The sequence below is a fragment of the Vanrija pseudolonga genome, chromosome 8, assembly GCF_020906515.1.
Source record: "Vanrija pseudolonga chromosome 8, complete sequence".
In the NCBI taxonomy this organism is placed as follows: Eukaryota; Fungi; Basidiomycota; class Tremellomycetes; order Trichosporonales; family Trichosporonaceae; genus Vanrija; species Vanrija pseudolonga.
The window spans coordinates 83,095-102,924 of record NC_085856.1 but is presented as its reverse complement, the minus strand read 5'-3'; the positions used below and the strand labels follow the sequence as shown (position 1 = coordinate 102,924).

Below are 19,830 nucleotides of genomic sequence, written 5' to 3'. Positions count from 1 at the left end.
AGCTGTATTTGTGTCCATGCCGCTTGTATTGGCCGACTGTGGAGGCTACCCCGAAAGAGGACGTGGCACGGAAGCCACAACAACGCAAACAGCACACCTCGCTCTTGCCACAACTCTCTTCACCACAAAACACATCTACAATGTCGCTGCGAGAGTACACTGCCATCCCGACCTACCCTCCAGGCCAGGCGTCATCGTCTGCCTATGCCTCGGCGCCGGCTCACGCCCGCAACGCCGGATCCGCCATACCGCCCTCACGACCCTCTTCTCGCGCCTCATTCTCTCCATCATGCTGCGGTCCACTCTCTGCCTCACGGGGGTCCGCCTGCCGATCGTCATCATGCTCGCGCTCAAGGGCGTCGATTCGCTTCTTCATCTGCTGAGATACCTCCTGTTCCTTGCCACTGGGCTGTGCGGCATCGCCAGGATACCTCTTGCTCCTCGCTACTGGGCTGTGCGGCATCGTCTTCGGGCTGCGCTCGATGAATGTCGCCCTTGGCTGCGGCTTCACCGCCATCATTCTCATAGTTCTCTTCATGATGACCACCATGGGCCTGTTCGTCGACTTTGTCAACCCTATGGGTGACATGCTTTTCCACCGCGCGAGGATCGCCCTCATGAACGCCGTGGTGCTCGCCTTATCCGTCATCACCCGCGTGCTCTACCTTTCCGGTGAGCCCCGCGCCTGGGACGAGGCCGAGGTCGCGCACACGCCTTTGCCAGGAAACGAGGCCATCCTCCACGGCCTCCAGAGCACGGACCGCACCGACCTCAAGCGCCGCCGTCGCCTGCTCGAGGTCGCCGTGTCGCAGAACGTCGCGTTCCTCGAGCGCCTGGAGCGCGAGTATGCCCGCGAAGCCGGGCTGGTAGTGTCCGCCAACGTCGAGACGCTGCGCGAGATTGTGCGCCGCGACCTTGCTGCTCTGCGCCGCGTAGCTGGCGTGTTTACCAACCGGTTTGGCGCCAACGATGCCGTCGGCCCGGAAAAGGTGGACGTGTAGATGTGTAGTTTGTATGACCTTTTGCTGCGCACGTCATACATGTCTCAACACCACGGTATTATTGCCACAGCATTATTTCCATAACGCAGACCCACAGCCCAGTTACGACGCACATCGGCTTTCCACATAGACCGTTCCGTTGTATCGTCATCCGCGCTACAGCATTCATCACAGCAAGTGGCAGCAATTCCAGTGCTACGGGTTTTATGCTACCCGGTTCCATGTAGTTCTGTGAGAATAGGCCAACCCAATCGACAAGGTCAAAGCAAAATTCGCTTGCGGCGCTTCCAACCAGCTGGCTGGGGTGCCGGACGGCCCGCTTGGACCGGCTCGGTCAAAACTACAGAGGCACGGTAGAATGACGCACTGCCTGTCTATTACCAATGAGCGTACACAAGTCACTTCCACACTAGAGCGCATGATTGTTCTCGCAACTGGTGTTCTTGACTTGTTTGTGCAGGGTCAAGAGTGCCAGTGACATCGGCTACATAAGCTCGATCTCGCGTAGCTACTTCACAACTTAATCTTCACAGCAAAAACCACTGGCTTGCACAATAATGCCACCGATAACCCGTCCGACCTTTGACGAGCTCAAGAAGCGCGAGGGGCCATACCTCAACGCCTGGGGCATCTACGGCAAGGACAACGAGTACGGTCAGACGAACCTCATCACCCCCGAGGCGATCAAGCGGGGCATCGCTTCAGTTGAGAATGGTATCACCATCAACCTCAACCTCCCGCTGCTGGACAAGTCGTTACAGTCGGCCTTCCGCGGCCCTGTCGTCCAGGAGGTGTAGGTTCCCGCGCGAGTACGTCGACCGGCGCCTCGCTGACTGATGCCCCACAGTATCGACTATGGAACGTGGTATGACGATAAGGTTAGCTTCAATACTCAAGCGTCGACGCAGTGGGACGGATACCGCCACTGGGGGTACCATGACTGGCCGGAGAAGGGCCAGCAGACGTACTATGGCGGGCTGAAGGCGGCCGACGTGATGAACCGCGACGTGCCCGACTTTGGTATCCAGAGTGAGCCGGCCCTTCCTCACTTTCTTGTTTCCCGCTGATGACGCGCAGATCTTGCAAAAAAGCCGATTACATCCCGCGCGCACCTTCTCGACATTCCACGCTACATCGCAAAGCACAAACTGCCTCCCCTTCAAGCCCTGACTTCCAACACGCCCATCACTCTCACCCTTCTCCAGGCCGTGGCCAAGGACCAAGGGGTCGAGTTTACTGAGGGCGACGTGCTGATTGTGCGTACGGGATACACCGAGGCCATTAAGGCCCTGTCCCCCGACGAACTGAAGAAGCTCGACCTCACGAAGGGCATCATTGGGATCGAAAGCACGGAAGAGGTGTTGAAGTGGCACTGGGAGCAGGGCTTTGCCGCTGTGGCGACGGATGCGTGAGTGAGGGCAAGTCTAGGGGTGAGGAGAAATTGACCCGCCCGTAGTCTCGCGTACGAGGTCTTTCCTTTCGACGAGAGCCGCCCTTCGCTCCACCAGACGTTCCTCGCCGCGTGGGGCCTGCCGATTGGCGAGCTGTTCGACCTGCGCGAGCTTGCCCGCATCACAGAAGAAAAGAGCAAGTGGACTTTCTTGCTCACGTCAATGGGCCTCAACATTGACGGTGGTGTCGGCACGCCCGCAAATGCCCAAGCTATTCTTTAGGCGTCTTGCACACATAGAGGGTTGAGGTTCGATATTGCAACATAAAAAGATGCAGGTTTGATTTAGCAACATCGTCGCTCTAACAATCCTTAGTTTCAGGGTGTGGATCCCCAGAGGGGACCTGGGACCAGCTTTCCGATCAGACATGGTTTGTCGAACCCGCTGATCAAATTCGAGATGAAAGCCGTAGATGAGATTCGAGGTTAGGACGGTGACCGAGAGTAGGCTAAGCTCCAAGCTTCGGCGTGGGCGGCCCGATGACACGGCCGACCTTGGAGTCAGGTTGTCGCATCGCTACGGCCAGTCTGATGCCTCTGGGAAGCGAGGAACAGGTCGTTAATTACACGAGACAAGACCTATTTACTCGATTTCGTATTGAACTGGCTGCACTGTTAGAAGTACGTGCATCGATTTCAGTCGATATCGACATCAGGGGAGCTTGAGATCATACTGGAACGCAATGCCAATACCAGTGGTGAGAAATTGAGGCAGTCCTAGACGAATTTGAAGTCTCATAGTGAGCCAGGGTTGGGGGCCTCACGTCGTCCATTTTTTTTCAGTTCAGACCCGAAAGGTCCAGCGACACATTGACGAGATTAACACAACCGGTGGTGACCAGGTCACTGCTCTGGTCGTAGCCATTTCGCGCTCCATTGCCTGAGAATATTCACACGGACACGGAGCCCAATTTTGACTGTCCCCCTGCGGCATACCGATAACGTACAACGCGCATGGCCTCTGGCACCAGAGAATCCAGAACTACGGCCCAGCGCACACTTAGTCGTAGTTCCCTCCAAGTGCACTTTCTTCCCAGCGGGACTCCGCGGATCATTTTCTTTTCCATCCCTGAGGATCTCGCCTGGTGACCCGTTTTGGTTTCTCGGAATCAGGGGTCTCCTCATTCCTCTTTTTAATTTCGGTGGCCTCTTCAACTTCTTCGGCGGCCTGGTTGACAAATGTCAGACGGGCGGTGCTCCCCTCGGCGCCCGGCGCGCTGTGAACTGCGCCTTCTCACCCTCAAGTGCTAAACACCACACTGTTGTGTTCAGAACGCCTTTGTTCCAAGGCGGGCGCGATAACCACTTGGCCGTCTGATAGGCACGGTCTTTAGGGGCTCAACACGACTCTTATTCCACCACCTTGACTTAGGTCCTTGATTTTATGCGTGCTTTGGGACAGGGACGCTGCACCAGTCGGTTGTTGGGCCATCGTTGCAGCATTGTCCGTCGTGCCTGCTGATTCACGGGTAGCCGCTGATACAATCAAGATCAAAGGCACTCATGCTGAGAATACGGCCTGCTGCCACGCAATCGACTTTCCAACGATAACGGGCGCTGCACCAACTCCCCGATGCAACGATCAACTACGCGGCAAGTTCAGCTGGACGAGAAGCACAGGAGCGCCATGTCAATCTCTTGGCCCTTCTTACTACACGACGTGTGTTCAGAAAGCTAACATGGAACCGGGAACCATTTACACGACGACACCTTGCACGACCGAACCCCACACGAAAGGATAGCCAGGACATACCACCGAATGATACCGTCTAGGGGATATACTATCACCGCGCGGCACGGCACGTGGTCTCTGGTGCCTACACCTCGAGCTCGTTTCCCTAGCGCGTCCGTTCGAGTGGTCGCCAGCGTCTGCACCCCACGTTTGTCCTGGTACCGAGGAGGTATCGTTCACTGGTTCATAAATTCCGTCTCAAGAGTGGGATGGATGCGTACCTGAAGTCCAGTCCTCCTTTCTGACACGATTGTGATACTGAGGCTGGAACCGACTGCTCCGACAGCTGTTATACTTCCCGAGGCGACCTATAGAGCACCACACTGGGCACACCGTTCCTTATGTTAAGCAGGCACGGCCCGTCTCATCAACAAGCCAATATTTGTTGCCCGTGATGGGAGTCGAAAAGACGACTTCCGGACTGTTGCGCTTCAAGGCATACCATGTGAATGCTTCCGACCTGCACAGATTATCTCCGTGCCCAAGGGCATCGATGATGTGGGCTTCATTCTTTGGACTTGACACTTCCACAAGTCATCGGTCTACAAGCCTACCGGACTGAGGCTTCTTTGCCTCTCGATGCTGTAAAAGTAAGCCACTCTCGATGCTGTAAAAGTAAGCCACTGTCACAGCCTGCCATGTCAGTCAATCACCCTTTTCTTCGGAGGGCAGGGCTCCTTCTGACTTGCGACGAGACAAAGTCAACATATCCTTGTTTTTGAAAACTACATCCCGTCACGGCGCAGCGGTACGACTACTGGTTAAGGCAAACGGCCGTCTGTCTGCGTCGGGGAACCTCCGAAATGCTCTTTAAGAGTGTTCCAGGGTGTTCGCAGTGATCGGTACGCTCATTGCAACGCCTTTTCATTGCCGTTTTCCTTTTTCCGACGGCCCGCAAGGCTGTTTGAACGGCCAATCTTCGTACGGACGGAATGTCAGCCAAACTTTCTTACCAGGACTTGCCGGAAGCGACGTCTCACTTCCTTGTCTGAGCGTCTAAAGACGCTTCACGGGCCTCACACACCCGTTCTCGAGCCCGAACAGCCGCCTCGCGCTCCCGAAGCTCAGTTTCTATGATTGCGGATGAGGTGGGAGCGGGTTCACTGATAGTACCGTTAACTAGTACTTCAATCTAGCAATTTTGATGACAATGACACCTACCTCGGAGCTTCCGAAATGGAGAATATGTCTTGGAGCCACTCCCCTGTGGTCGGGAAGGTTAATAGCTGCGTCGTAGAGGGACGCCGGCCCGGCTTGGCCAAGGTTAACAGGTGTGTTCTGCTCCTTTCGCAACATCCGCCGCCATCAACATACCTCCGGGTTGAGAAGATGACAAGTAATGTCCTGCATTCCACGCGAAAATTCGGCAGGAATGGAACCCTCAATCGTCATGGTGCCCTGGTCGTTGGTGTGCACTGTTGGAATGCTGAAACACACATTTGGTCACAAAATACCCTTCTTCTCTCTCCACCATACTCACTCAAATGTACACATCTCATACAGGAGGCACCCCAGGCTGAACATATCTGCGGCCGTGCCGTAAGGGTGCCCTGCGTGTATTTCCTGTACCGCTTCAGTCCTAGGGACGCATTTGCTCACCCACCGGCGCAACGTAGCCGCTTGTCTTTCACAGTCAGTCTCAGCGAGGCAGAGATGTGTGGAAGCATGGTACGCACCCCTACTATGGAAGTCGCATGCGCCTTTCGTCTTTTAAGGGTGACGGATAGTCCAAAGTCTGCCAACTTTACTATCCCCCCAGACGTGAGAAGCACTGAAGTCAGTTGCACCTCTGCGCATCCTCCCATGCCTCAACGTACCATTCTCCGGTTTGATGTCCCGGTGCACAACAATTGAACCTTGCTTGAGGTGACTATGGCAGTGGTGAAGTCCGAGGAGGACTTGAAGAAAGATTGATTGTACGTCCTCCTCAAAAATGCCTTGGCTAAGGAGGTGGATGTGAGCACGAAGCTGAAAAACGGTGGAAGTGCATGTCTCTCTCACCCAGCTTCCAAGTAATCGTCCAACAAACCTCGCAGGTCGCCACCGTCACAGTACTCCATCACTAGATGGGTCTTAGATTCGTGCGTAATGACTTCGATGAAAGATACGATGTTGGGGTGAGACAAATGAGACATGGTGGCAATCTCGTTGGCGAATAGTCGTACACCTAGCGACGACCTTATCTCTGTTTGGACTTTGATGGCGCATACCTGAGCATGTCAGCGTGTTACGGCTTCCCCTTTCAAGAGGTTACAGAACGATATCTCACCTGATCATCCTTCGTTCTTTCTGCGCGATATACCGTTCCGAATCCACCTGCCCCTAGTCGACCTTGAACTACGTACCCTGGAATTCCGATCATGGGTTGATAAGAGAGCTTTTGTGCCCAGCCGAAGTAGGACAATGAAATGCACCGAAACTGTTTCTGCAAGGCGCAAGATATAATGAGGTCAATATATATATGCCTTCGTAGGTTTGCGACCCGTGAAGCACACAGAGGTCATCAACTGCTTCTTATTGTTATACTAACTGCGACAGCGCCGGAACTGTTTGAAATGAGCAGATTGATGGGCTGCCCCATTTGTCTCCATTGCGCATGTCGGATTGCTGTATGCGCCTCGGAAGACCATTGGAAATTGGCACGCCTTAGACGATAGGTTTTTGGTGGAGCTCCCTGATCTGTTTCAAGACTCATAGCTGGTCGTGCCTGTCAGATCAGTGTCGCAGGGTTGCCTGCGGATTTGTATCGGCTCCAAATAAGGTGATTCGGCCATCAACAAGGATGTCAAGAAACTGCGGCACTATGTCATCTTGGATTGCTATGAAGAACCGGCATGCAAGAGGGAGCGCCAGAGAAAAAAGTGTCGTCAAGCCCACTTCCCTGTTGTTCTCTTTATTACCCTATGGTAGGCGGGAGTGGTTCCGTCCTGCCTACGAGACAGCTGTCCGCCTGGAGTCAGGTCATTTGAATGACTCAAAAGGAAGTTCATTGTATCAACCCACTCCTTCCAGGAACGGAGGCTCGGGCAACGTCTCACAAAATGGCCGATTGACTGGTGTCCCGGTTGGCAGGCGTACATTCAGGCTTCGATAGGGGAGGATGAATGCATGGGCGATAACCGAGCCTGATCCCCATGCTTAGGGCAGTGAATGAACCTCAGCTTCGTCTCATTCCTTTGGCATTGTTTCATACCTTCGTATCTCCAACGGGCACTGTCCCGGATCCCTTTCTTAGGTATAAGATAATCCTGAAATCCAGCCTGTGGAGAGGGCCCGTATCAATCTCAGCAACCACATCAGCACCAGTGTCTGTCAATCATGCCCACCAAACCAAACCACATTGAAGCCCATCGATCGACCAGCTATGTCACTGCAAAAATCCCCGGCAGTGATTCAACCTTGCTCAGAGGTCAGCAAGAGCGATACAATGAAGGATAGTATCGATGAGACTGACAGACCTCTTCTGGCATACACATGACGTGTCTGATGTCACCACACCGGCCTCGGACAGGGACCCTGGGGAAGAGGCTTTGACCTAACCAGGTGAGTGGTTTTCTGCCTGGCAAGTTATCCCCCAAGCTCCAGGTTTTCTATGTGAAGGACCGAGATCCTTGTCCTCCGCGGTACCACCTTCTTCACGCACCCAATTGTCGAGGCGTGCACCCTTGGGAGAGATGTTCTAGATAGCTTACGTGGTGGGGGCGTCAATTTTGGGCCCCAAGTTACAAACGACTCAGGCACCTCCTACTGTGCATACATCGCAAACGGAAGATAAACTGAGGAAGTGCTGAGATGCTCGCAATTGTCCAGTCCCACCGGTCTTCCCACGGCTGATGAGAAATGAATGGACGATCGTCAAAGTGGTGGGGTTTTTCAGTGCGTTGCTCTCGTCCCAGTATTTCGGGCAGCGGAATGAATCAGAGCGCCGAGCTTGAGCACTGCAGGAGCGGTCTGACTCTTCCGCACCAACCTCCACTCAACGTAACTGAGATCACTGCGCCACGCCGCTTCCGGCCTACAACATAGAGTGACGGTTCTTGGGCTGGGCCTACCAGTGAGGTCGCCAGGTAGCATCCTGCTTTACACTGCACACCTGCTTTTGCCAATTCAACTGAGGAGTTCCGTGCTCAAACGGAATTCCTGGTGGAAACGACGACCATATATCTATCCAAGCACCGGATGGTGGAAGCGGGTGTGAGGATTGTGGAGAATGGGCGGCGGACCATCGCTTCTCAAACCTCACGGCTTCATCAGCTCGTTTAGCCCCGAATGGCAGAATTTCTAATAACATATCGGAAGGATCTTGGTTTGATGCAGAGTCTTGAGGAGCGGATGCGACAAAAACGGAGGAATCGGTGAGCGGTTGCAGTACATTGCATGCGGAAGAAGAGATAGCGTCCAGTTATGTGGTACAGAACGGTGCCTGCTAGTGACCGAGGTAGAGGAGAGGACGGTGTTTGTCTAGCGCCTGCGCAGGTTGATAAGAACGATGTAGCAACGAACGGAACACCCGTAGGAAAACCCAGGTTGGCTGAAGACCTAGGTCGTCATCGTTGGCCCGCTGGATAGCTCAACCTTGCTTGATGTCTCACATGGGGCCTGGCAGTGCTATCCGCACCACAGGCACCCTATCGCCGTCCACTAGCAAATGCCGGCACGAGCAGTAGGACAATGCACTAAGGGCACTACGTTCAGCAGTGGTGGTACTCTCATCAGGAGATAGGATCATCAGTCGCTTGGCTGGCCGTCTCAATGGGAAACGGACTGGTTACCCGCGGATTGCCGAGTTCGGGAGTGGGGCCTTAGTGGGCATGCCACAATGACCCAGTACCTCGCGCCGGAATGAAAGGGCGGGCCCGACGATGTTTGCGGGAACCTTGCATGGATCCTATCTGCTGTACCTGAAGGTCGGAAGGTCTGCGCATGCCCTGGAGAGGCACGATTGGTCGTGCCTTCTCGACCAAGGCAATGCACGTTTTACCGGATCCAGTCCTCTCCGTGTTTCGTCCTCATAGTGAAGACTGGTCACGACGTTATGAAGGGCCTCTGAATACGATATCCACTCATCACCTCCAGGCTTCGTCAAGCATCTCGAATCCCTCACTTGAGCATGTGTCCGCAAAGGATGGAAGGGGTCATTCCAGAATGGGGCGCGGGTGATAAAGTCGGGAGTGGCGGATTTCCGACGCAAGGGGCCGGACAATATACTAACGTGCACTTGGTCCAACCGTGGCGGGACATTAGATGGCATGGTCGCCGGCCTCGTGGCGGTCCTACAGAGGAGATAGTGTGGTCACCCGCGGATGAATCAGGTTCAGGGGTGGGACCTGAATGGAGACGCAACGATGACCCAGTTCCTTGTGCCGGCGCGTGATTATGTTTGTGGGGACCCAGTACATAGTTTCTGTGGCAGCGGGTCAACGCAGAGCTCCGAACGGCGCGGTCGCGTTCTGACGCGATCAGGAGGCGGCATACATTTCTGTGTACTAGATCGACGCATCTTGAATACGATGTGGATAGCATGGCCGGGCTGCGCACGTGACCGATCGTCTTGTTTGCTGAGTAGCAGTCCTGGGACAGCGCCACTGGAGAAGATCCACGTGGGACACTGTCGCAGCCTTGGCCGGATTCACTCATCGGAACGGCCTATCGTTGCCGAGAGGAAGAACTTCTCAAGTGTGCCCTCTAGATGGCGCACTCCGTGGACAATGTTGTTTCAACGCTTGTTACGTCAGGCCAGTCGGAGCTGACCTGATTCTCGGTGCATGAGGCCGGGGGTTAGGGTACAGGTTTGCTGCCACTCATGCTGCCTGGTTGTGGAGGCTCGTGTACGTATGGGGGGGCGCGACCCGCCATTTCGGGTATTGCTGCTGGGTTTCAGCTGTGGGGATCTTCTGAATGTCGGCCCCCATTTAACCAGTGTGCAGGTGAGTCGAACACCTCGTGCTACTTGCCCGCGCGGATGTTAATCGGGTTCTCATGCCAGTCGAATCGGGAACCCCTTGGCTTGGTTAGGTGGTGGGAAACTGAAAAATCAATGGGTGGAAAGCAGTCCTTCGGCGGATGGGAACGTGCCTTGCCGGGGGGCTCCTGGCCATGTGAAAGCTTCGTGACAACCCAGCTGGCTGCCGGGTTACCCTGTCGCCGTCCGGAGGGTATGGGCAAGCACAGCCGGCGTTGCCACGGCGGGTGCTCGAAGACAGAATGCTCTTACAGTCAGTGACTTGTCGCTCTCGTCGAGCACACGTGACCCCCGCCCCCCGGCAGTGGGAAGCCACATCGCGCCTGTGACGAGTCGGGGACTGCTCGATGACGACACTTGTGACACCTATCCTGAACCTCCCACGTGGGAGTTGTATATCTTTCGGGCGGAAGCAAATGCGTAAGGTGCCCACACATTGATCCCGTTCCTGCTGCCCTTTTGGTTGATCCCTAACTGCGACCCACTTTCACACTTCCACATCCTCACTCTACCGCTGAATCTACTCCTCCCGAAGACAGAAATGACTACGGTAAACTACAAGCTCGCGATCGAAGGTTGGCCGGAGTCGGAGCGTATTATTATCCGGAACAGGATGACCTCGCCAAGTGTCATAGCGTCCTTCCCTCTTGATTTTGTGCGCAGGGGTGGTGACAACAGCTGGCATTACATCCTGGCTATGGTAGAAAGTGTCGTCGACCCGGAGCCCGGACAATTTGGACTCATACTCGACCCTTCAGGGCTACCGGTCGACATGGAGGCCTCTCCAACTGGTGGTGATTTCTGGTTTGAGAGTGGTGAGCATGTCTTGCATGAAGTGATCCGTTTGATGTGGGCGGTATTATTATGACTCTCCGCATCAGCATTATGTACCCCAATGACTGGAGCTGACTGCCTTTCTTCTTCTCTGTACTTGTACGGCGCCTCCGTCTACCTTCGTGCCCTCCTCCACGTCTACATTCGTGTCCCCCCCACGTCTATGGTTGCCAATGAAACCAGGAAGCCAAAACACGCCGACCTTCACGCGGGGTCCCGAGTACTTCACCCGTTTTCGGCCCCCCAACCCCGAAGGCAGCTACTCCACCCGATCCGACTCCAAGAGATCCAGCATCAACCAGGTCAGTGTAATATCTAGCTCGTTTCTTTCAATAAGCGCTTCCAATCATTCACTCATCCGGTGCTCTCAGAACAAGTTTCGTATCTCACTCATCGCACGCGACTATGGTTGCCTCATAACGGACGTCGTGTATGACTACTGTACCGCAAGTCATGTAGTCCCTTTCAGCCGTCCAGATGTAAGTAACAACAGCTCTCTGGCGGCAAGATCGTCGCTAATGTACCCATTTCAGATCTACATGAGCCTACTCAATTGCATCGGTGCCCCGCCTTTATTCTCGCCGTCTGTTGGGCTCCTGCTCCGAGACGATCTACATCACGCGTATGATCGATTGGAGTGGTCGTTGTACCTGAAGGTGAGCGAGCTGAGCGAGCCATGGCAGGTCCGCAATGAGCTTCCCTCGTCTACATTAGGGTTTCCTGTGGTAAAGGCAAGCTGACGGTGTTAGGAGGGAATCTACTACGTTCACTTCTTTGATCTACGGACACCAGGCTCAAACTTGCACGGTAAAGCTCTAACTCCTGGCCGATTTCGCGGACCTCCGAGTGATCGACCAGATCCGAGGCTTGTGAGGTGGCACTATAGCCAATGTGCCAAAGCCCATTTTAGAGGCTTCTCAGCGGGCATGGGCCTTGAGAGCGCTTAGCTACGATCGTCCACTACAGTTTCGTGGCTGGCATCCTTGACTTTGACGAAGCAGCTACTGCAAGCGATCGTTTTTGCCTTGAAATGAATTCTGCGAGTGCAATGTTCCCGGCGGAGTAGGAATCATACATGCACGATGTCATACGCACCTGCTGATATCTAGACGCTGTGAGGGCGGCGAAGGTCTACCGGATGAAACAATCAGATAGACAACCGAGAACGCTACGCTCAACCTCTGTCCGCATAGTCATGTCCCTGGCAGATGTGGCATTGCATCAGGGGCATGACTACGCGGACCGAAGCATTGAACCGTTGCTCCTAGACAAGTAGCTGTGTAACAGTGAAAGCAACTGTCACACCGATAGTGTCTCTGACGAACAAGATTCGTATTCTTACATTGGGCAATCCAAAGCACAATTATATTACGCTGTGTTACCGCTCGCCGCAATGTCTTACATCAATCCACAAGGTTGTGTCTCCAATGTTGCAACGCAGCGGGACTGAGCCGAGCTATGACGATGGTTTTTGATACTCCTCCCGAGGGTGGTTGCGATTCAGGTGGCATTTAAGGTTTGATGTGTCGATACTTGGCGGCCAAGATTGATAAACCTACGGGACACCGCCATGGCTCCGTCGCATAGTTAGACTGTACTTAATGTGAAGGATACGACGTACAATCAAGCTCTAGTAGGATAGTCCACTCACCAGGTTAGGTCCGGCAACATTAGCTTGGCAAGTAAAAAATGTGGTGCGTTTCAGCCCTTGCAAGCATGATACTAAGCTGACGATGAGCAGGGCGTGCTAGAACAGTTGTATGGGCTTGAAACAGTTGTAGGCGCTGTTTAAGACGGAGGGTAATACCTAACTCACAATCTACCAACTACTTGGTCTCTCTTACATCTAACAGAAATGGATGATCTAGATGAGATATTGACTATTTGTGGTGAGTGAGTAATGGTTGTATACATCTTTCGCGCGCTTCAGTCTTCCGGAGCAGATGGTTCAAACTTTTTGATTTCTCAATTTGAAAAAAAAAACTGTATTGGGCCAGTTGTTTGAACTTGTATACCAGCAGGAACCTCCGCGAATTTTGGACCTACAGTATCGGCAATTCGGCAGTCGAGTGGCCAGTGCATGGTTTTTTTAATATATAACATTCAAAACGGTCTTCAAAATGCTGTTAACATGTTTGTGTTGCCTTGTAAATGGACATCATTCAATCCTTGACCGCACTTTCCTAACTACCTGGTGTGTCAGGTTGATCATTACTGGAAGCAACTCAGTCTTTGTGGCGATAAAAGCGCCCAAGTTGCAAACTATTTATATACAGGTTGTGTCTCCCCAATATCTCGTCTTCATGAATATTCATGTGCATCTTAGGACAGCCTGCTTGACAATAGTGATTGTGATATGGCTATATAATCCAGGCTACCCCTGTTCCGGCTCGGGTATCGAGTCGCTACCATCGTTACCACTATGACCACTATGACAGGGCGTTTCTTTAGTGATATTAATGCACAGCTTCAGTTCCCATGGCTTCATTTAATGGCCTGAAGGTGGATTAATCGTTGTTGACAATCACACTCGTTCAATGATTTACCCATCCCCAAAATTGTGGTGATGGGCTAAATGGCAATTGTCTAAAGTGCTTACCCACCTCATAAATGAATTTGACTACCCCGCCAACCTTTCAACGGGAAACCAGGTGGTGCAGAACGCAATATCTACCTTCATTTGAGCTATTTACCAAACACACCCTTGCCTGGAGTGGGGTGCGGAATCACATAACCCCCGATTAATCTCCCGTTTCATATTCTGAGCGGTTATGCTTCTGACACTGGCTCCAGGGCAATAATAGGGGCAGCGTCCTAGGAACAGGGGTTCCCCAAATTCTGATACCTGAGAGGCCTTGAGGCGATTTGAAGTAGATTAAGGTTTCTCAATATATGAGTGGATCAGTCTGGTGATACCTTCGGAGAGTAGGCGGCGTTGCTGATTCAGTGAGATTGTTTGATTTCCCTTTGACATTCTTTCCATCTGAGTTATTGAAGTACAGCGCCTGGCATATTAAGTTTCTTCAGTGTCATCCCCAACCAGGTCCATACTCCAGGGAGTATAAGTCCTGTGAGACAACTGCGGTGGTTTTATCAGGAACGTATTAGGAAACACATGAGGCAAGCGGTCATGTACTCATTTATAGAACTGAAAGCCGCCTTTCGCCGACCTTGCTGATATTTTGCGTGCTACATTGCTTCGTCTGATTCACATGCTGTCGAACATGTGGATATATAGCCATGAAGTTGAGCCGGGCGAGCTGGTGATTGCAGCCTCTCAGGAACAAGGAGGGGGATGGCGGATGTCTGGGACTTTCGATATCGCCAGCGAGGTCTGGGCCATAGCCGCAAGATTTAACAACTATTGACCGAAGTGAACAAACGGGACTCGAACACTTTTGTTTAATGCAAGACCATTCACAGTATGGTGTAGCATCACATTTGCACTCTATGTAAAACTTGAGCAGATGACGTGAATGAGATTAAGTGGATTGAGCATTCAGTCACCTGGTTTTTATATTGAGTGACATACATCCCAAATTGACAAAACATATGAGACTTGTAGCTAGCAGTACACCGCCTGATGCGGCGTTGGATTCACATCATTCGTGATGCGTGATGGTTCAGAGAAGACATTGAAAGGAATATAATGAGTGACATAGAACCTTGAGAGAAAATTTGTCGTCGTCGACAATGAACACCGATTTACCTACCCCACATGGGACCGCCGGCCATTGCATACATGAGTTGGTCATCCATAAAACGAAATCAACGTTGGTTCATGTAGAGGCCGCGGAGTAGCCGTCGTCATAACAATTTACGCTTAATGACCGTGACTTGAAGGTAATGTTGTTAGTACAAGAACTCAGTCAACCACCCTGGACAAGCGAAACATGCGTAGTACCCCTCCTTTTGGACTCTCTAATCCACTTTCTGTGCGTACAAAAGAAATACAATCAGAAAAAAAGCAACAAACAAATAGATGTCGTCTCATTAAGGAAGTATGTAATTTTCATAGAAGTCCCCCAACAGTAGAACAATCCTTTCGTTGTTCAGATTCTGAAGCGGGATTTCGATTAACACCTAACAAAAGTACGAGTTGGTGCATTACACAATCGTCTGTGAAGAAATCGACATATAATATACACGCTTTTCAATTCGGACGTTTGTAATGCGCATACTTCCTAATTACTGTTTTCAAGAACACCAGCCATGAAACTGTAGGAGGGGGGGGGGGGGGGCATATTGTCCGGGTTTGAAATCAAGCATGGCATAAAGTCGGCTCAATAAAATCAATTAAGTCACGTCTGTCTACGTGCCAAAGATCATATGACACCGAAGTGACATTCGAATTATTTCTAGATTAGCTATTGTTTTCTAGCATTTATTGGTGAGGGTCGTCTTCACAGAGCTAACACAATTGAACTATTGGCATCTAAAGTTCGATGCGTGTCCTATGGGTATTCTGCTAGCAATCATGCTCATTTGCCTTCCATACCATGGAAACTGCATACCTTTTCACTTGAATTGGCACTCACGCGACCATTCGGATGGCGCCGGCTTCCACACGGGTTTGGAAGAAGGTACATTGCTGATAAACTGAGCAACAATCCAAAACCATCAGTTTGAGGAGGAGGTTGAAGAGTCCTCTACTCTGAACTAAAAACAAGATTGATAGGGGAAAGATAGACCAGTGTTGCCAAGAACATTATAGTTCAAGTTCCGATCAGCATTTTGAAGCCAATAGCAATCGACTATAGTTGTATCACATCAGAATCAGTCTTCTGTGTAACGATCCAAGAGCATATTCATAATCATTCAATGCACAGTCATGTGATCGTTGGTACCCCTAAATGTAATGTCAGTATCGTCAAACAATGCATTTTGGATTTTGTTCAGACAACGCTGACTTGATTAATGCGTATGCAATGAGAAAGAACATGCTTTCAATTGCAGTGTTTGAGACAAATTCTTCTGGGCCGATTATCAGCCATAGGCTCTGATTATCAGCCAATGTGAGTTGCGACCAAACCGATGGCGATTTATTTCTCACAACCCTTGAGAAATCCTTGAGCTACATTTAGATAGTTAAAATCAGCAAGTGCCGAGCGATTACAGCTGCACACCACACAACTTCGGGAAACAAGTCACATATAGATGGATGGTAAGGAATCCCTCAGTTTCCTGTTGCAGTATGACATCAGTTTCTAGCAGTTTGTAGGTGGGGAAGAGAAACACACATCCTAAAAACCAGATTTCAGGTGTGTTATGATGCCTCGAGCAAGGCAGCGACAAGCCAGGGCTCAAACACTGTTAGCAACCACGTGCACATCAGTACATCGGCAATCTCAGAGTTCATGACAGCTTCAGGCTTTCGCCTATACCACTCAAGGTTAATATAATAACAGACTGCTCTCACTTGCTGTCCTCTGTTATCGGGTCTCATTAAATGAAGCCATGGGAACTGAAGCTGTGCATTAATATCACTAAAGAAACGCCCTGTCATAGTGGTCATAGTGGTAACGATGGTAGCGACTCGATACCCGAGCCGGAACAGGGGTAGCCTGGATTATATAGCCATATCACAATCACTATTGTCAAGCAGGCTGTCCTAAGATGCACATGAATATTCATGAAGACGAGATATTGGGGAGACACAACCTGTATATAAATAGTTTGCAACTTGGGCGCTTTTATCGCCACAAAGACTGAGTTGCTTCCAGTAATGATCAACCTGACACACCAGGTAGTTAGGAAAGTGCGGTCAAGGATTGAATGATGTCCATTTACAAGGCAACACAAACATGTTAACAGCATTTTGAAGACCGTTTTGAATGTTATATATTAAAAAAACCATGCACTGGCCACTCGACTGCCGAATTGCCGATACTGTAGGTCCAAAATTCGCGGAGGTTCCTGCTGGTATACAAGTTCAAACAACTGGCCCAATACAGTTTTTTTTTTCAAATTGAGAAATCAAAAAGTTTGAACCATCTGCTCCGGAAGACTGAAGCGCGCGAAAGATGTATACAACCATTACTCACTCACCACAAATAGTCAATATCTCATCTAGATCATCCATTTCTGTTAGATGTAAGAGAGACCAAGTAGTTGGTAGATTGTGAGTTAGGTATTACCCTCCGTCTTAAACAGCGCCTACAACTGTTTCAAGCCCATACAACTGTTCTAGCACGCCCTGCTCATCGTCAGCTTAGTATCATGCTTGCAAGGGCTGAAACGCACCACATTTTTTACTTGCCAAGCTAATGTTGCCGGACCTAACCTGGTGAGTGGACTATCCTACTAGAGCTTGATTGTACGTCGTATCCTTCACATTAAGTACAGTCTAACTATGCGACGGAGCCATGGCGGTGTCCCGTAGGTTTATCAATCTTGGCCGCCAAGTATCGACACATCAAACCTTAAATGCCACCTGAATCGCAACCACCCTCGGGAGGAGTATCAAAAACCATCGTCATAGCTCGGCTCAGTCCCGCTGCGTTGCAACATTGGAGACACAACCTTGTGGATTGATGTAAGACATTGCGGCGAGCGGTAACACAGCGTAATATAATTGTGCTTTGGATTGCCCAATGTAAGAATACGAATCTTGTTCGTCAGAGACACTATCGGTGTGACAGTTGCTTTCACTGTTACACAGCTACTTGTCTAGGAGCAACGGTTCAATGCTTCGGTCCGCGTAGTCATGCCCCTGATGCAATGCCACATCTGCCAGGGACATGACTATGCGGACAGAGGTTGAGCGTAGCGTTCTCGGTTGTCTATCTGATTGTTTCATCCGGTAGACCTTCGCCGCCCTCACAGCGTCTAGATATCAGCAGGTGCGTATGACATCGTGCATGTATGATTCCTACTCCGCCGGGAACATTGCACTCGCAGAATTCATTTCAAGGCAAAAACGATCGCTTGCAGTAGCTGCTTCGTCAAAGTCAAGGATGCCAGCCACGAAACTGTAGTGGACGATCGTAGCTAAGCGCTCTCAAGGCCCATGCCCGCTGAGAAGCCTCTAAAATGGGCTTTGGCACATTGGCTATAGTGCCACCTCACAAGCCTCGGATCTGGTCGATCACTCGGAGGTCCGCGAAATCGGCCAGGAGTTAGAGCTTTACCGTGCAAGTTTGAGCCTGGTGTCCGTAGATCAAAGAAGTGAACGTAGTAGATTCCCTCCTAACACCGTCAGCTTGCCTTTACCACAGGAAACCCTAATGTAGACGAGGGAAGCTCATTGCGGACCTGCCATGGCTCGCTCAGCTCGCTCACCTTCAGGTACAACGACCACTCCAATCGATCATACGCGTGATGTAGATCGTCTCGGAGCAGGAGCCCAACAGACGGCGAGAATAAAGGCGGGGCACCGATGCAATTGAGTAGGCTCATGTAGATCTGAAATGGGTACATTAGCGACGATCTTGCCGCCAGAGAGCTGTTGTTACTTACATCTGGACGGCTGAAAGGGACTACATGACTTGCGGTACAGTAGTCATACACGACGTCCGTTATGAGGCAACCATAGTCGCGTGCGATGAGTGAGATACGAAACTTGTTCTGAGAGCACCGGATGAGTGAATGATTGGAAGCGCTTATTGAAAGAAACGAGCTAGATATTACACTGACCTGGTTGATGCTGGATCTCTTGGAGTCGGATCGGGTGGAGTAGCTGCCTTCGGGGTTGGGGGGCCGAAAACGGGTGAAGTACTCGGGACCCCGCGTGAAGGTCGGCGTGTTTTGGCTTCCTGGTTTCATTGGCAACCATAGACGTGGGGGGGACACGAATGTAGACGTGGAGGAGGGCACGAAGGTAGACGGAGGCGCCGTACAAGTACAGAGAAGAAGAAAGGCAGTCAGCTCCAGTCATTGGGGTACATAATGCTGATGCGGAGAGTCATAATAATACCGCCCACATCAAACGGATCACTTCATGCAAGACATGCTCACCACTCTCAAACCAGAAATCACCACCAGTTGGAGAGGCCTCCATGTCGACCGGTAGCCCTGAAGGGTCGAGTATGAGTCCAAATTGTCCGGGCTCCGGGTCGACGACACTTTCTACCATAGCCAGGATGTAATGCCAGCTGTTGTCACCACCCCTGCGCACAAAATCAAGAGGGAAGGACGCTATGACACTTGGCGAGGTCATCCTGTTCCGGATAATAATACGCTCCGACTCCGGCCAACCTTCGATCGCGAGCTTGTAGTTTACCGTAGTCATTTCTGTCTTCGGGAGGAGTAGATTCAGCGGTAGAGTGAGGATGTGGAAGTGTGAAAGTGGGTCGCAGTTAGGGATCAACCAAAAGGGCAGCAGGAACGGGATCAATGTGTGGGCACCTTACGCATTTGCTTCCGCCCGAAAGATATACAACTCCCACGTGGGAGGTTCAGGATAGGTGTCACAAGTGTCGTCATCGAGCAGTCCCCGACTCGTCACAGGCGCGATGTGGCTTCCCACTGCCGGGGGGCGGGGGTCACGTGTGCTCGACGAGAGCGACAAGTCACTGACTGTAAGAGCATTCTGTCTTCGAGCACCCGCCGTGGCAACGCCGGCTGTGCTTGCCCATACCCTCCGGACGGCGACAGGGTAACCCGGCAGCCAGCTGGGTTGTCACGAAGCTTTCACATGGCCAGGAGCCCCCCGGCAAGGCACGTTCCCATCCGCCGAAGGACTGCTTTCCACCCATTGATTTTTCAGTTTCCCACCACCTAACCAAGCCAAGGGGTTCCCGATTCGACTGGCATGAGAACCCGATTAACATCCGCGCGGGCAAGTAGCACGAGGTGTTCGACTCACCTGCACACTGGTTAAATGGGGGCCGACATTCAGAAGATCCCCACA

General features: G+C 51.6%; 5 protein-coding genes across 5 annotated transcripts; 3 read left to right on the top strand and 2 right to left on the bottom strand.

The window, feature by feature from the left end:
• Positions 1-289: 289 nt before the first annotated feature.
• On the top strand, positions 290-1,001 carry LOC62_08G009850 (uncharacterized protein; the record flags this gene model as incomplete). The annotated part of the gene is made up of 2 exons (XM_062776415.1): positions 290-411; positions 608-1,001. The coding sequence occupies 2 exons, from the start codon at positions 290-292 to the stop codon at positions 999-1,001; spliced, it is 516 nt and encodes a 171-aa protein (XP_062632399.1).
• A 557-nt stretch (positions 1,002-1,558) lies between these two features.
• On the top strand, positions 1,559-2,674 carry LOC62_08G009849 (uncharacterized protein; the record flags this gene model as incomplete). The annotated part of the gene is made up of 4 exons (XM_062776414.1): positions 1,559-1,794; positions 1,849-2,030; positions 2,079-2,409; positions 2,458-2,674. The coding sequence occupies 4 exons, from the start codon at positions 1,559-1,561 to the stop codon at positions 2,672-2,674; spliced, it is 966 nt and encodes a 321-aa protein (XP_062632398.1).
• A 2,666-nt stretch (positions 2,675-5,340) lies between these two features.
• Positions 5,341-6,545, bottom strand: Nek2_1 (Serine/threonine-protein kinase Nek2; the record flags this gene model as incomplete). Its single annotated transcript, XM_062776413.1, has 7 exons — positions 5,341-5,409; positions 5,498-5,609; positions 5,664-5,762; positions 5,783-5,954; positions 6,001-6,125; positions 6,185-6,393; positions 6,453-6,545. 7 exons carry the CDS (start codon positions 6,543-6,545, stop codon positions 5,341-5,343), a joined length of 879 nt encoding a protein of 292 aa, XP_062632397.1.
• Positions 6,546-10,633: 4,088 nt separating this feature from the next.
• On the top strand, positions 10,634-11,852 carry LOC62_08G009847 (uncharacterized protein; the record flags this gene model as incomplete). The annotated part of the gene is made up of 4 exons (XM_062776412.1): positions 10,634-10,960; positions 11,163-11,281; positions 11,513-11,635; positions 11,838-11,852. The coding sequence occupies exons 1-4, from the start codon at positions 10,687-10,689 to the stop codon at positions 11,850-11,852; spliced, it is 531 nt and encodes a 176-aa protein (XP_062632396.1). The 5' UTR covers positions 10,634-10,686.
• Positions 11,853-18,043: 6,191 nt separating this feature from the next.
• On the bottom strand, positions 18,044-19,262 carry LOC62_08G009846 (uncharacterized protein; the record flags this gene model as incomplete). The annotated part of the gene is made up of 4 exons (XM_062776411.1): positions 18,936-19,262; positions 18,615-18,733; positions 18,261-18,383; positions 18,044-18,058 (listed from the first exon to the last, which is right to left on the bottom strand). Exons 1-4 carry the CDS (start codon positions 19,207-19,209, stop codon positions 18,044-18,046), a joined length of 531 nt encoding a protein of 176 aa, XP_062632395.1. The 5' UTR covers positions 19,210-19,262.
• Positions 19,263-19,830: the final 568 nt, after the last annotated feature.